Source organism: Coregonus lavaretus (assembly GCF_964263955.1).
Source record: "Coregonus lavaretus genome assembly, contig: HAP1_SCAFFOLD_368, whole genome shotgun sequence".
Taxonomy (NCBI): Eukaryota; Metazoa; Chordata; class Actinopteri; order Salmoniformes; family Salmonidae; genus Coregonus; species Coregonus lavaretus.
Genome location: NW_028164956.1, coordinates 281,861 through 299,652, shown reverse-complemented (window position 1 = coordinate 299,652; position 17,792 = coordinate 281,861). Strand labels below are relative to the sequence as shown.

The window sequence follows — 17,792 nt, the reverse complement described above, 5'->3', positions numbered from 1 at the left end:
ATATACCACGGCTAAGGGCTGTATCGAGGCACTCCGCGTTGCATCGTGCTTAAGAACAGCCCCTAGACGTGGTATATTGGCCATATACCACACCCCCTCGGGCCTTATTGCTTAAATATAGATGTACTGTACAGCACTAAGACAGCCATGACATTATTTGGAGAGACCACAAAGACTTATAGAGAAGCTATATAATTGATAGACTAAATCCAATAGACTGAGTCAAATACCTTTATACCTGGTTACAATGAAATGTAGTTCACTATGAAATGACCTGTGACTAGGGTTGCAAAATTACAGTTACTTTCCCAAAATTCCCAGAAATCCCTGTTGGAAGATTCCAGAAATCAGAACGGAATAAGAAGAAAATCCGAAAAAAAGAAGGAAAAAAAAGAAACCCTACTGGTGACCTTTGACCTAGCTGGATGACCTTTACTTGGGTGTCAAACCTGGGGGGAAGGCCAAAGTGCAGGATCCAGTTGAGTCTGGCACCAAGTAGGACCACAACATCAGACTGGAGCAGAGCTCTGCAGTCCCCACCAAGACCATAGAACCAGGAGGATAGGAAGAGGAGGAGGAGGAGGAAGAGAGGAGGAGGAGGATAGGAAGAGAGGAGGAGGAGGATAGGAAGAGAGGAGGAGGAGAGCAGGGACAAAACAAAATGTAATGAAAAGAGGCTAGTTATAGGAGTAGTGTAGTTGTTTGATTGACACCAGTTTACATTGACATGACCTGGCCAGGAGAGACTAGTTATAGATAGGGATTTCAGGAGTTTCGTGGTCCGTTCAAATGGTCAGGGAAATTCTTGGTCCTACTTATACAGTCAATGGTCTGTACATGAATATGATGCCAGCTGAGAGAAGGAGAGGCTGACCTGGAGCGGGCAGCAGCAACACAGTTGGGGTGATCGTCAGGCAGCACCCCTTTACCCATGGGGGTGGGCAGGAAGGGCAGGTCACACCCCTCCACCAGCTCCTTCAGAGCCCCCTCTGCTCTTCCATGGGCTGCACCTGCAGAGGGACACAGACAGAGGGCACTGCCACACGGATTTCAACAGACTGGCCTTCACAACTGGGATGCATTCAGCTGAGCAAAACGTTGTGCAACGTTCAGATAGAAATATAGCATGTAGAACGAACGTGCCTCTCGGACAGGTAGAATGAGAAATCATGTCAACAACATTTGTCGACTGAACGTGGCCCTATTTTCGACTGAACCGTGGTACATTTACATTTTAGTCATTTAGCTGACGCTCTTATCCAGAGCGACTTACATGAGCAATTAGGGTTAAGTGCCTTACTCAAGGGCACATCAACATATTTTTCACCTAGTCGGCTCAGGGATTAGAACCAGCGACCTTTCGGTTACTGGCACAACGCTCTTAACCACTAAGCTACTTGCCGCCCCGGCTGTGGTACAGTGCTATATGTGTTACAGTGCGTCTCACCTGGCTATTGATCTCTCCTGGACAGACGCACGTAACATAACTGGAAGTAGCGTCTGTCAACAGACTGGGATGTGACAACTTTGTTCCGGTACGCTGATTTTTCACCACTAATCATTTGGACAAATCACGATTTCGCAGGTGCTCGCATCTTTTCAATTTCAGAACGGGAGGGGACATTTGGCCCATAAACTTGCCTGAAACTTGCAGAGAGTTTCCGTTTAGGGGGGTGGAAACTTCGCAAGTGGCGTTAGTATCTTTCTCTTAACATCTCCCCAGACCTTAACCAAGTATCTGACGCAATTATGCAACATTTTAGTTCTGTTTCCCCCAGATTATCTGGCTATTAAAAAAGCAATGCCTACATTTGCCAATGATGAGTAAAGGCCGTTTGGCTCCTTTCAGGACCGCCAGTGCTTCTGTGATCGCCATATGGTCAGCCATACTCACAGGAGGAGGTGGACTACAGGGCACCTCTCTGACAAAGGAAATAATAAATAATAGGTCAAACATTAAACATGTTACCTAGCAACTGTATTGCATATGTAAATACATCATGAAGGTCTATCGAGGCTTATTGCTATTCTCTGATGAGAATATTTTGATATAGTGCTATATTTTCTAAGTAATTTAATTTCTGGTTCACTTCAGACGTTAAAAGGTATAACAAAATAAAATAAAAATGACTACGGTGATGTGAATTCAGAGGTATACATATTCAACAGTAACGCATTAGTATACATTTTAAATGGATGAAAGACAGTGATGGCCACTAACCTGGCTCTGCTCCTGTCCAATTTAGCATTGACCATGTCCCCAGATATGTCTACGTATACAGCACCTGGACGTCCATACATGCTAGTGCGTGCTGCCTTAGACAGACCAAACACCCTTCCATTCAGATCAATTAAGGCTGTGCTGTGCTCTTATGAAGCAGTTAAGGTACCTTGCTAAGCTGGAAAATTAGAGGTCAGAAAACAGACAATTGCAGGTGATACCAAATGATATGAAGAGGACTACACAGAGGGAGTCAGAGTAGACTGTATACCTTCTCTACCACTGAGGAGATCATATCCAGACTGCTAGACCTAGCAGAGAACTTACTGTACAATCTGCATGCCTCCACCTGACAGAGAAAGAGGACCACAAATAACAAATGATTTCCTCTTTCAGCAATTAAACTGCTAGGGCCAGTTTCCCAGACAGAGATTCTCTATTGAGTTTGCTTTTTAGGTCATGACTAGGCTTAATCTGTGTCCCGGGATACCATCCCCTAATGTTCAATAGTCAGAAATGTCATGGTTGAATCGGTACCTGTGGAAACTCTTGAAACGCCCCAGTGGTCTCTTGGTTTTGATCAGACGAGCCTCCAATAACAATCACAGGCCTACAGAGAGAGAGGTATCACACAATGACATCAACTGACAAGCTGAGATAGTTTGGAGTCCTCAGATCATTTTTTGCAGTGTGCGGATAGCATCCCTTCTTTTGAAAGGCCACTGAACATGAGTAGTAGGGTCTTCTGTTTGTGGAGTTCTAGCATACCAGCAGTTCATGTTAGCATTGGCCATTGCACCAAGTGAATGGATGAGTCCCGGTCCAGACACAACCAGACATGCACCTGGACTGGAGAGGAACAGACAGACAGAGGGAAAGACAGGAAGACAGGCAGACAGACACACAAAGGGTCAGACAGACAGGCAGACATAATTAGCAATGCAAAAAAGCTATGAAACTGACCCTCACACACTACACGCTCCTGTAGTCTATGTAAGGGTAGTTAATATCACATGATTTGGGGAGAGCTGGTTTAGTAATAAAAAGGTGGCTTAGGGCTTGTTCATTGCGCATTCCCACATACTTGATTCCTGAGGCTTGAGCTGCCATAGCTACTTCAATGACTGGAACACCAACTATTCCAAACATATATTCTACATTCTGTAGAGAGATACATGTAGATACAGTATATTTACATTTTTTAAAACATTTTTAGTCATTTAGCAGACGCTCTTATCCAGAGCGACTTACAGTTAGTGAGTGCATACATTTTCATTCTGAATTGTATATGAATTGTTACAATGTAGTTTAGATTTTCTTTGCATTGACACACACATTGGCATGCATCAACAAGGGTGTTAACACAGAGCTGCCAACTCTCACGCTTTCGCCGTGTGACACACGTTTTTGCCTGTTTTCACACGCACTCACGCCACACATCCAATTTCTCAAGCAAAAAAAATCGGCAGAGACTCGTTCGTTCCTTTTTTCAAACTCCCCGACGGTAGATGGCGCTGATGAGCGCCAATGAACCATATGTGCTGCACCCCGAAGTTAGCGACAGAAGAAGAGATACCATTGCCGTGAAAGTCAACATAAGATGAGCAGGTCACTACCTTTTTTTTTTTTTTGTCATTTAGCAGACGCTCTTATCCAGAGCGACTTACAGGAGCAATTAGGGTTAAGTGCCTTGCTCAAGGGCACATCGACAGATTTTTCACCTAGTCGGCTCGGGGATTAGAACCAGCAACCTTTCGGTTACTGGCACAACGCTCTTACCCACTAAGCTACCTGCCACCCTGAAGAAGTCTGATAAGAAGCTGAGCTGAGACTAGGTATGTAACAATGAAATGTCGTCCAATTGAATACTCACTCTCTTAAACTTTAAATCTTGAAATAAATTATTTGTTTGTGCGTGTGAACATGATTTAGTGTGGTGAATGTAAACTCAGCTGATTTCGAACAGGTAAGATGTATTCCAAAGAATTTAACATAAATACAGGAAATGTGTGCAATAGAAGTAGGTATGTTTTTGTAACTGAGAGTAGAGTTATTAAACCAACATGACCATTTTAATTGTTTAAGGTTTCAAAGATGTCCCGTAAGAGACCTTTGCCAGGACAAAAGCGAAACCTTTTATTTTATTTAAAGAACCAGCCAAGTGAGAAAAGACAGACAAACACACTGACAGAACAGCCAGAACGATTGATAGAAACGACAGGACAACAGACAGAGGAGCAACACAAAGGACAGAGAGAGCAGGAGACAGGACAGACTGACAAACAAGCAGAGGAGCAACAGACAGGACAGATTGACGCACATGCAGAGGAGCAACAGACAGGACAAATAGAACAACCAACAGGGCAGATGGAAGAAGACACAGAGGGACAGAAAGAAGAGACCCCCCCAATCCAACAGCAGGGCCAGAAGAGTCGTGCTCTGGCTGGAGCAGCAACATATAGATCCATTTTCAAAAATGAGTGGACCTCTTCATGGCCATTTATTACCAGAGGGAGCCTCAACATGCACTACTGGTGTGCAGTCTGCCGTATTGAAAACTCATGTTGCCACCAGGGTGTGACAGATGTAGTGCGCCATATAAAAAGCAAAAGGCCACCAAGATAAGCAACGAGCTCTCCTGTCCACAGCCACAATATCCCAATATGCAATGGCCGTTCCATCTGTTGGGGGTATGTCTGCACAAGAGGTTAAGGTATGATATGTGTAATGATTCTGTCAAGGTTCAATCAAGAGTTTTGTGTTCTAGTTGATCACGGTAAAGTCATGGTTGATAGTTTTGACTAATTTGTGGTTTGTATTTCAGTGTAGTACAGTCCAGTTTTCTTAATTTGAGATCTTAGTTGCTGAATGTGTTTTTTACCTGTGCCCTATTATCGCAGGCGTCTATTTTAAATAAACTATGGTATTTTGGGAGGATTAATAATTTTTTATTTCTTACAGACAAGAAGGGCTGAGGTCAAAATGACAGCTGGGTTGGTAGTTCACAACGTCCCCCTAGCCTTTGTGGACCACCTGGGGCCTCTCCTAAAATAATGTTTCGGAGATTCGAAGACAGCGCAGGAGTACAGGTGTGCCAGGACTAAGTCATCCTGCATTACCAATGAAGCACTCGCACCATATTTCACACAGGAGCTTGTGAAGGAGATGAAAAAAGCCCCGTATACCCTTGTTACGGATGGGTCGAATGACACTGGTATTTCACAAACTATTTGAGATTTTTCTCATCTGCAAAACATGTGCTTTGTGTATTTTTAAACATCTAATAACATGAACATCTGTATGATTCTAACTTGTCATTATAGGAGTGGAAAAGATGAACCCGCTTACTGTCCGGGTCTTCATGGGCAGCAAAGTTGTCCACCAGTTCTTAAATATGTGCACAACAAGTGGGAGGAGATGTGGGCCAGCAAGTGAGATCTTCACCAAAATTAACTCCACCATAGAGGAGCATGGCATCCCTTGGGAGAACTGCATTGGTCTCTCAGTTTACAATGCAGCTGTGAACATTGGACCACGTAATTCCATTGCCTCTAGGGTGCTCCAGAAGCATTCCAACACCTATATTCATGGTTGTCCTTGTCATGTGGCACATAACACCGCCAAAGCTGCAGGAGTGGGATTTTTTAAAGATTTTTTAAAGTGAGTTAAGGCCTGATTTATCTTTACATGTAACTTTTTATTTGTATCCTAATTACATGCATTGACTGAATGCGTTACGATTGATTTATGCATTGCAGGTGTCCGGTTTTGATTTGGAGGATATGGTAGTGGACATCGGTTACTGGTTCAAGGGTAGCACAAATCGGAAAGGATACCTGTCAGGTATGCATGTTTGATACTATTAAGTGTAATACTGAAATGCTGAGCTGTAGAAAATATATGATATGGATTTAATGTCTAAAACAGAGTTTTGTGAGCTCCATGAAGCGGAGTACATGGAGGTCCTCCTGCATATCTCGGTCCGTTGGCTAAGCCTTGAACGTTGTGTGACCAGGATCCTGAGGCTGTATGAACCTCTGGCCAGCTACTACAAATCTGCTAGTATGGTCATCAATTTTCAATTTCATTATGCAGCAACTACATGGATTGTTAGTCACATACTTGTATTAATGACAACCTCTTGTTTTGTGTTATTTATTGATTCATTCAAGATGAAAATCAGGCCAGGTTCAAGAGACTTGTGCAGACATTCACTGTCCCCATGACAGAAGTGTACCTGCTGTTCTTCCAAGCCACCGTACCAACTTTCACTTCTTTCAACTTGCTGCTTCAGAGAGAGCAGTCATCAATATTTTTGTTACATGATGAGGTGGGATTGGATTTTGCAGTTTTTTTCCATTCTGTGTTTCTTGCTGATATCTGCAGGGGTCCTCTAAAACAGGTTTCACCTACTATTTTTGTAAATGTCTGTTATAGATGGTGAAATTCGTACGCAAGCTATGTTCCAAGTTTATGGTTCCAGCAGCTCTGCAGTGCCATGAGGAGCCTTGTGAAATTGCCTTTGAAGAAAAGGCAAACCATTTACCAGGTTAGTATTTGACTATTATTATGATCAAACACTGTGATATGTGATATTTAGCCTTGTACATTATACCGATATGCTGTATTGGGTTCACAACCAGGGCTAAAATTAACAGATTACTCGACGAGGGTGACATCACACCACAGCAGGTGGATTCATTCCATGAAGCTGTGTTGTGTTTCCTGACAAGTGCTGTGGACTATGCACTTAAGAAGCTGCCACTGGAAGAGCCACTGATCAAGCACGCACAATTTGTAGATGTACGGCAGAGGGCTGAAAGTGACATCGAAGATGTCCTGTACTTTGTTGAAAGGTTCGTTTTTTTTCTCTAATTATTGTCTTTCATCTTAGCTAAAATACCCTGTGTTTTATGATGAGGTGTGTTCACTCCTAAACTGCACATGAGATATTCTTATGTGGCTTCTCCTCAAAGATGTGTATGAACTGCTGCTGGTTGATGACTATATACCTAAAACGTAACAACTTGTAACTCTACTTTCATAAATAGGTTTCCCCATCTCCTCCCATACCATTGGCCAGAGGAGCATGACCTTCTGGGTGAGGAGTTTCTAAATTATCAGACCATGCCAATGATATCCCTGCAGGACTAAACTGAAATGGAAAGCTTCTGGGCTGAAATGGCAACCCGGAAGCATAATGTAATTTTTTTTTCCTTTTTTGTCTTTTCTTTTGGCAGGTGTGGCTTGGCTACATCTGTTGCTTAAAATTGTTGCATGCATATATGTGTCATGCATGTTTCAAATTATGCATGTTTTTATCTGAACTTTGTTAATGGATCAACCTACAGTATATTCACAGTATTAATCAATAAAAAATCAAGGTATGTTTTTCCATTGTGTTTTGGTGCATTTTCCATAGGTGACAGGAGCCAAAGAATTCGAGAGGCTTGCTGCCGTCGCCAAGCTTGTCCTGGTGTTGCCCCATGCAAACGCAGATGCTGAGAGGGTGTTTTCAGTTGTGGGACTGAACAAAACCAAGAGAAGAAACAGCCTAGCATTGGATGGCACCCTGTCCTCAATAATGACCATAAAGATGGCCAATCTGGAGCCCTGCTTCAAATGGGAGCCCCCCTCCGATATCATCAAGGCCTCCAACAAGGCCACAGGCCAGTATAACCATGCCGACAGATCATAGACAAGAGGCCCATTTGAGATGAGCCAGGTCTGCGCAGAATCGATTACCAGCGATCACCGCCCAATGCATGCTGGTTAGATTTGTGTCCGACTTGATCCCGACTTTCTCTGACGTCATGCACACGCGGGCAACGATAACCTCATGAGATCAAGGCAGCCGCAGTTCTGAGATGCAGGCAGTGCAATTGCTTTTCACCGACTGCAGGACCCAGGCGGACCCAGGACAAAAACTCACTATGTTAACATATGCTATTCCACATAAACATCTAAATGTTTTTCTACAACAATATTAATAGTTAGCTATACCAGTGCAATGACCTATGGCACACTTTCACAACTCGTAGTGCTACATTCTCACTGCCAAGGACATGATCAGCGACTAATATATTCTTAGCAACACGGTTACACAGTATAACACTGTTTTATATAAATTGCACACACTTCACCTGAGCTTTTAGTGCCTCTGCAATGAGCTGAGCCCCAGTCACATCTTCCATTATTATTGTCGAGAAATCTGTTCAAAGTGCAAACGCGGTTAGCAATGCTTTCTTGGACTTGTTGTTCAGTAGCTTATAAATCGTGTTTAGATCTCTTGCAAATCATTAGTTTTTGTCTGCTTTCCAGCATGCATTACATGAGTAGCTTTTTCTTCTTCAGTGGGGTTTATAGACAGTTGGCATCCAACGTTATGGTGCATTACTGCCCCCTATTGTACAGAAGTGTGGACATGAGCCGTGCAATAGCAGTCATGAATATTTAATAAACTAGTAGCATTTTTCTTTTTTTATTGCAAGAAATACATAATAAGCCCTCATTATGTGTTTATAACTGCACTTAACTTAACACTTAACTCAATTAAGTCATTATGAGTGTATGACAGTATGAACCCCAGGGTTGTGGGTTCGATACCCACGGGGGGGCAGTATGAAAAAAAAATATATATATATATAAAAAAATAATAAAAATAAAATAAACAAATAAAAGAATGTATGCACTCACTAACTGTAAGTCGCTCTGGATAAGAGCTTCTGCTAAATGACTAAAATGTAAAATGTAAATACTCCTGAGTGGCGCAGTGGTCACAACGCCAGGGTTGTGGGTTCGATTCCCACTGGGGGCCAGTATAAAAAAATATATATATATCTATGTATTCACTAACTGTAAGTCGCTCTGGATAAGAGCGTCTGCTAAATGACTAAAATGTAAATGTAAATGACTTGAGTGTATGCATTATAGATATAGGCTTTTTTTTTTTTTTTTTTTTTTGTCATTTAGCAGACGCTCTTATCCAGAGCGACTTACAGTTAGTGAATAAATATATATATGTATATATTTTTTTTTACTGGCCCCCCGTGGGAAACGAACCCACTCCCCTGGCGTTGCAAACGCCATGCTCTATCAACTGAGCTACATCCCTGCCGGCCATTCCCTCCCCTACCCTGGACGATGCTGGGCCAATTGTGCGCCGCCCATGAGTCTCCCGGTCGCGGCCGGCTGCGACAGAGCCTGGATTCATAGAAAGTGTTACAAATGTTCTCCTGTCATCTTATAGGAGATCCATTCATGGATTTAGTTATGGCTTGAGAATGTGACTGGTCTACGGAGTTCTCCTTTATGTCTGTCTTTGTATGTGACAACAACTTTTCTGTATTATGTGTATTTCCACAATCAATAATCATAAACGGTACTTCACTATGAATACTTTTGACTATGTGATTTGAAGTACTTTACCGTTATCTTGCACATACATGAAGACTACTATAGACAGAAATCAATGCAGTAATGTTTTATTAAATAAAGGCTCTGATTAAAATATAATATTAATAAAATCAGGCATTTGGCTAATTCTTCTTCCCTGAAGCTCCTCTGAATGGTTTGGAGATGGCTCTGGAGAGAGCGTGTAACACCCTGACTATGAGTGGGCGTTTACGGGACTGGGACTCCTGGGGAGCAGGGGCCGGTGTGGTTGTCAGGTCCTCCTTGGGAGGGGAAGTGGATGGAACCTCTGGAACCTCACACTCAGCATCTGTCATAAGAACATTTCATAATCAGAAAATGAATGTGTGTGTTTGTGTCTGTCCGTCTGCCTGCCTGTCCGTCTGCCTGCCTGTCCGTCTGCCTGCCTGCCTGTCTGTCTGTCTGCCTGCCCGTCCGTCTGCCTGTCCGTCTGTCTGCCTGTCTGTCTGTCTGCCTGTCTGCCTGCCTGTCCGTCTGCCTGCCTGTCCGTCTGCCTGTCTGTCTGTCTGTCTGTCTGTCTGTCTGTCTGTCTGTCTGTCTGTCTGTCTGTCTGTCTGCCTGTCCGTCTGCCTGCCTGCCTGCCTGCCTGTCTGTCTGTCTGCCTGCCTGTCCGTCTGCCTGTCTGTCCGTCGGTCTGCCTGTATCTGTTGTCACTGTTTTAACAAGCTTGTCATAGGGTGATACATCAATATGACATTATCGATGCTTATCACTTACCCTGTGAAATATGAGTCTCTCTGAGACGTTTGGTAGGCAGTGCATCCTGTTTAGGGTGGCTCTTCGGTTCCCCTTTTGTCTTGAACAGCTGTTGACAAAACACATCAGGACAACTGAGCCTGTGTAAAATACAGAGTGTGCATCCCAAAATGCACCCTATTCGCTACGTAAGGCACTACTTTTGAAAAGGGCCCATAGAGCGCTGGTAAAAAGTAGTGCACTATATAGGGAATAGGGTGCCATTTGGGACATAGCCATTGACTCTCTCCCATGTGTATTAGGATTGCATTACAGCGTCCTCACTCAACCTCCTAAAGACAATGACAACAGTATTGTTCTAATGCTGAGAGACAATAGGGGTGTAGTGAATCTGTAGGGTAAAATTCAGCCCTGCCTTACAGATGTAATCTCAAAACACAGAGCACCCTACCTTAATCATGATCTTTGGAAACTTATGCATTTTCGGTAGGAAACGCCACTTCCTGTTCTTCTTAGTCTCTTCCCCTCTGGCAGAGGGAAGGCGGGCCATGCCGTCAGCCTTTACATCAGCCGGGCTAAGGCTCCTGGCAGGGAATTCCTCAGTAGCATTAAGGTCAGCTACAACACCATGAGTGATGTCACTTGTGGCATTGCTGGTGTCTGAGTGAGAAGAGCACGCTAGTGTGACCGACCTGTGTACAATAACTGGGAGAAGAGGACGCAGCCATTGAAGTCAGTCACTGCATCCCAAATGGCATTCTCTTCACTTTATAGTGCACTACTTTTGACCAGGACCCATAGGGTCTGGTCAAAAGTAGTGCACTAAATATGGAAGAAGGTGCCATTTTGGACACAACCAGTGAATTTTACATCATAAAACGCAATGTATTGAGCATCATGTTACAATTAAGTCCTATGCAGATGAAAAGAGGTACTTTCACTTACCATCCTCCATTGTAGACTTGGACACATAAGTCAGGCTGTCCATCACCACGTCTGTCATCAACTTGATGACCTGATCCAAAACCATTTCAGCTGATGGTGGCAAAGGCCTTCCCATACACTGCCCCAGGAGTCTCCTAACAGAAGTCTGGGCAAAGTTGTAAATGAGCTCTGAGGCATCGTCCTTTGACAGCTTCCTCAGGGCTGGTTTAGGCAGCGCTGGTTGAGAGAGGCTTCTGTGGCCAACCATGGATTGAAGCTGACGGTTTATGGTTATCTCCTGAATGAGACCATGGACCTTTGCGATCAGGTTGCCAGATGCACCTTGAAGGGCTTCAACTGACAGGAGCCTATCCAGATGTTCTTCTGCTGAAGTCATCTCTGGGTCGTCCGTCTTCAATGTGTCCATTATAGTTTTCACTATGATATTGGTGTCAGATATGTTTATTTCTTGTTGGCTCACAAGCATTGACCGTGAACCTGTCTCGTCCATTGCGATAGAGGTATGGGATTCTGTCCTTGTGATCTCATCGGCAGCGCTCATGTCAGGCAACTGGTCAAGGCTCTCCAGTACAGAGTCTAACATGTTAGTGGCTATCAGACACTCCTCACTTGCAATCTGCCCAACAGATGAACTCTCAGAGTTGGCCACTCTACACTTGATCACATTTAGGATCAAGCTGAGCGTCTTCTTTGCAGTTTTGCTAAAGCCTTCTTGGCTGACTGCCACTGTTACGTCTTTTAGAGCCACAAGAGGTTTGCAACTTTCACTCAATCCACTGCCGTGGAGAGGAGAGGCTCTCTTCAAACTGTTGTTGCTCACAACTGACATACTCCTGGTGGGCAGAGTGACATCCTCACTGCATGTGTCAATTACATGGTGGTCTGTTGAAGAGCCACTCGAAGACAGAAGGGTTTTAGACCTTTTAGCCAAACAGACTTTTGACAAAGGCTTCTCACTTCTCACAGACGGAGGGCGGCTCCTGTCCTCAACAAGAGCAGTGTCAGCGGACTTAGAACGTCTGAGTGTCTCCACAGGGGTGGAGTCCAGCACATATTTGGCTGTGGTGACTGACACTGGTGGAAAAGAGAAAAAGATGTTCAGTCTATCCTTTACTCTGTGGTACATGGTTTGAGCAGCATCCAATAAGTTGTCAAAGACAACTCTGGGTTTGAGCTGGAACTCCAGCTTTTTCTCTCCTAGTGGGAAGGAGTCTGCGTCGTCCACAGTGTACTGGGATACACTTTCAAGGTCTTGCATGATAATATTTACTATATCTTCGGCTGTAGAAACCGCATGGTGTGAGAAGGTGGTGCTAGGCATGCTCTGTAGCAAAGAATGGCTGGCTTTGCTAGCAGCTCTGAGAATGGTCTCATTCACAATGTGTTTGGCCTTAGCTCGGAACTCAGCACTGTGAAAGCTCTGGATAGAAATGTTAGAGGTTCTGCTGGCTGCACTAAGAGATCGCGTGAGTGTGGCAATCTCGGCTGACGTCACATCACTCGAAATGGTGAGGTCCTCCAATTTCGAAATTATCGAGTCCAACTTCTGGTTGAAGTCGAAGGATGAATTTGACGTGCTCTCCCCAACGGAAGCGGAGCAGTTTTCCTTTGAAGTGTCCACCCTCAGCACCGAGATCACCTGTTTGATTACCCCTTTAGTGCAGGTGTCGAGGGTGAGCTGGTAGGCTGAGGCTGAGGACTTAGAAGGGGTCTTACTGTCTGTCTTCTGTACAGGAGACACTGCCAAAGTGGCCTCAGTTACAGGAGATTCCTGCACAGTGGCCTCAGTTACAAGTAGTCCAGTTGCAGAAAGCTCGATTTGCACAGGAGTATTTTTTCCCTCAGTGAGATGGTGGGAGGTGAACAGCTTCCTTAGTTTGTCCAGGGTTTTGGTATAAATCTTCTGGGAACCTGAACTCACTTCCACCCAGAACATTTTGCGACCTGATTTCGTACGCTTGGAGGCCTTATTGACCTCATATACCTCAAGCAGGTCGGAAATAATTCCACCAAAGAGATCAGAGGATGCCTCCTCAATATTCTCTGAGGAAACATGGACAGATAGGATTTCCGACAGTTTCCCACAAGTGTCGGTTTTATCCAGCGCAGCAGTATATGTCACAGCTGCATCCTGAATGACCTGAGTGACGCATTGCTCAGCTTTGACAATATACTCCTCCACTGGTTGACCATGGAGGATGTCAACTTTATCAGCAGGGAGCTCCTTCTGAATACTCACATTCTCCTCTGATGGGCATGGGTTGTTGAAGATAATGCTCTCAGTGACCATCTTAGAGGAGGCGAGAGATGAGTCGAGAAGCAGAGATCTGTATATTGTCGAGGTGGACATCTCTGGGTGCTTTATCACAGCAGCCACCTCCAAAATGGCCGACGGGCCCCGGAGGATGTCAGAGATATCCATGTCCTCAATGGTCTCTACCAGAGACGATAGTAGGTCTCTGGCTGCCAGGTTGGTAGGTCTCTGGTTCTCGAGCTCTGTTTTGATTGCTTGACAGGCAGTTACCAGAGCAACAACAGAGCGAGAACACAACTGCTTCAAGGTGGAGTCAGAAAAAGATGATGACAGATCTGTCATGGACATGGTGGAGAGTTGACTCTCAGAGACAAACGGGCTGAGTTTGACAGACACCTGTCTGACCAAGTCCCCAGCAAGAGCTCTCATATCTATTGCTCCACTAGCTGAGTTGTGGGAGCAGGCACTCTGTGGCCTTGACGGGTTCCTGTTATCCAAAAATCCTGTTATCCAAAAAACCTCAAGTACAAGATCCACAACATCGGATGACACTTCTATCATTCTGTTGTCGGACAGAAATGTACTTGGATGAATGGTGCCTGCATTCACAGTCCAGTCGCAAATGGAGTTGTTGGACTGACTCTGGACTAGTGGAACTAGACAGGTTTCACTTGGACCTTGGCCAAAGAGCTCTGCCATTTTGAGCAGAACTGATCTTAAGACCTTCGACTTGGAAATGTTCAGCAGTGGGTCGTTGTTGGACAGTCTGGTGGATGGTCTGCTAGCCGATCTGTGAACCACTAGGCTTTGTATTTCTGCCGAAATGGCAGTTAGAAAATAGGTCAAGGGGCTGGTCGCTCTCCCCTCATTTCCTCCGTTGGTTTTAGCCTTGATGATGCTATCTATGATGATGACTATGACCTGTCCAGCCAGAGGACCCAAGATGGCCTCAAGCTCCCTCTCTAACTCAAGGGGAGACTTGTGGCCGAGCGCAATATGCTCTATGGCATGGGAATACATCTTAGAAGTCGCCATGCTTAGCATCTCTTGGGCAAACTGTTGACTTGCTGAGATACTTCCAGTCAGCAGAACTAGAGTTCCCTGACTGACACTTCGCATTAGCTCAGCCCATCTGGAGTTGAGAAGGTTTATAACCAACTCGACAATACCCATCATAAACTTGCCGTCCGTTGACATTTTGCTAGGTCTGTATTTCTCCTGTCTACTCCGTTTGGGCGGCGGTACGATGTCGCCCTGCGACTGGCCGCTCTGGACCATGTCGAAGACAGAGTCCTCAGAGATGCCAAACACAGATCTCAGTGGTGCTGAGTGTGGTCTGTGTCTCATCTCTCTATCGCCACCCTCAGGTGAGGAGACATATCGCTCATTGTCCTCACTCAGCAAAGAGGTCAAACACCTGCAGAATGCACAATAGAAATTAATAATACATGGTAACAAAATAAAAAAATATGATCCAAGAATTTGGGACACAAACTCAACCTTGTTATTGTTATTCAAAGGAAGCATTGTGAACCATCTCAAACCACACTCAGTCCAAACATTAACATTTAGAGTAAACTTTTTAGAGTGGTTGTGTAGTATCTAAGTAGTATTTCTCACTAAGTGGATCTGGAATGGATATTTGTACCTATAACAGGAAAGACCTGCAAAAAGAGGAGGGGATAGAGCTAGGTATCTGTGAGAGGAGGGGATAGGGCTAGGTACCTGTGAGAGGAGAGGATAGGGCTAGGTACCTGTGAGAGGAGGGGATAGGGCTAGGTACCTGTGAGAGGCATGGATAGGGCTAGGTACCTGTGAGAGGAGGGGATAGGGGTAGGTACCTGTGAGAGGCATGGATAGGGCTAGGTACCTGTGAGAGGAGGGGAGAGGGGTAGGTACCTGTGAGAGGCATGGATAGGGCTAGGTACCTGTGAGAGGAGGGGAAAGGGGTAGGTACCTGTGAGAGGAGGGGATAGGGCTAGGTACCTGTGAGAGGAGGGGAAAGGCGTGGGAGTGCGTGTGCTGCAGGCGGTTCTGGCGCTGGTGCACCTGCTGGGTCCTCCACTACAGCTGAATCTGACGCTGCGGCCAAGAGAGGTCACCTCTCCTGCCTCATTACTTCCTGATCCAGAAGAGCTTGGCGAATCAGAGAGCTCTATCTGCATGGTGAGGTCAAGGGCGGGAACAACCACAGTGGATGTAGACTCCATCACCCATGCTACAATATCCATGCACTTGGCACTAAACTCATGTCTGCTCATCTGCAATGTTAAAAGACCATCCAGAGTTAGTTTGTTAAAGGGGCTGCACTGATATAAAACGTAGAACCATTTACTCAAGCTAGTCAATTAAAGCAGTGGTTCAGGATTAAAGGTCCTGCAGGATTTCCACAAATGAATGTTTGGTCCATTTTACCAACATTAACTACTTTAGAGGTGACTATAACTCACCCCGGCACGCATATTCTCACTCAGCAGATTCCAATGGCTGAAAAGTAAATAAATGCAAGTACACAATGAACTACATGACATTACCTCTATTATCTTAGACTACGTTATGGATGGACATGACCTCTATTATTTTAGATTACGTTATGGATGGACATTACCTCTATTATTTTAGATTACGTTATGGATGGACATTACCTCTATTATTTTAGATTACGTTATGGATGGACATTACCTCTATTATCTTAGATTACGTTATGGATGGACATTACCTCTATTATCTTAGACTACGTTATGGATGGACATTACCTCTATTATTTTAGATTACGTTATGGATGGACATTACCTCTATTATTTTAGATTACGATATGGATGGACATTACCTCTATTATCTTTGATTACGTTATGGATGGACATTACCTCTATTATCTTAGACTACGTTAAGGATGGACCTCTATGGAACTAGGCCACACCCAGACATCCCTGATTGGTTATTTGGTCCGTTGAGTCCTTTGTATTGGCCCGAGACTATGGGAGACTCTCAATCTCCTCACCTCCTTCTCAAAACCCATTGGATGAGAAGGTCAGAAGGGCGGGACCTCTGGCTTTCTCATCCAATGGGTTTTGAGAAGAGAGGACACGAGGAGTATGCAATTGAGATAGGGAACATATCTAGGGGATGCATGGGGAAGCCAAAGAGCAACTTACTCGTCCTTCATGTCCTGCACAAAGGTGTGTAGGTCTGGGTAGCTTCTCTTTCCCCTGCTGAGGGTGAGACTGGTCTGGGAAGTTTCATCCTTGTGGGTCACGGTAGTGAAGGTCACCACTGCAGCCTGATGGCGACAACAGAAAGCAGAGTTAGGCTGGAATTCAATTTTGCGTCATTAAAACACAAAATATCTCAATGAAATGTCATCCATGTAATAGAAAAATACATCATACCTCCTGTGACTGAGATGGGATGGCAACAGCCTCGTCCAACTCACTCTCTCCTTCAACCTCCTGTGACTGAGATGGGATGGCAACAGCCTCGTCCAACTCACTCTCTCCTTCAACCTCCTGTGACTGAGATGGGATGGCAACAGCCTCGTCCAAATCACTCTCTCCTTCAACCTCCTGCGACTGAGATGGGATGGCAACAGCCTCGTCCAACTCACTCTCTCCTTCAACCTCCTGCGACTGAGATGGGATGGCAACAGCCTCGTCCAACTCACTCTCTCCTTCAACCTCCTGCGACTGAGATGGGATGGCAACAGCCTCGTCCAACTCACTCTCTCCTTCAACCTCCTGCGACTGAGATGGGATGGCAACAGCCTCGTCCAAATCACTCTCTCCTTCAACCTCCTGCGACCGAGATGGGATGGCAACAGCCTCGTCCAACTCACTCTCTCCTTCAACCTCCTGCGACCGAGATGGGATGGCAACAGCCTCGTCCAACTCACTCTCTCCCTCAACCTCCTGCGACTGAGATGGGATGGCAACAGCCTCGTCCAACTCACTCTCTCCTTCAACCTCCTGCGACTGAGATGGGATGGCAACAGCCTCGTCCAACTCACTCTCTCCTTCAACCTCCTGCGACTGAGATGGGATGGCAACAGCCTCGTCCATCTCACTCTCTCCTTCAACCTCCTGCGACTCAGATGGGATGGCAACAGCCTCGTCCAACTCACTCTCTCCTTCAACCTCCTGCGACTGAGATGGGATGGCAACAGCCTCGTCCAACTCACTCTCTTCTTCAACCTCCTGTGACTGAGTTGGGGTATCTGTGTCTAGAACAGCCTCGTCCAACTTGGTC

The 17,792-nt window shown here is 45.1% G+C and overlaps 1 protein-coding gene across 1 annotated transcript; it reads right to left on the bottom strand.

Annotated features, from left to right (window-relative positions):
- Positions 1-421: 421 nt before the first annotated feature.
- LOC311116420 (2-hydroxyacyl-CoA lyase 1-like) lies at positions 422-11,381 on the bottom strand (the record flags this gene model as incomplete). Its single annotated transcript, XM_084191509.1, has 9 exons — positions 422-527; positions 875-1,010; positions 1,810-1,918; positions 2,218-2,316; positions 2,493-2,570; positions 2,759-2,831; positions 2,990-3,065; positions 10,373-10,460; positions 11,367-11,381. Coding segments are annotated over 9 exons (780 nt in total), but the record flags the coding sequence as incomplete, so codon positions are not given.
- Between the last annotated feature and the right edge of the window lie 6,411 nt (positions 11,382-17,792).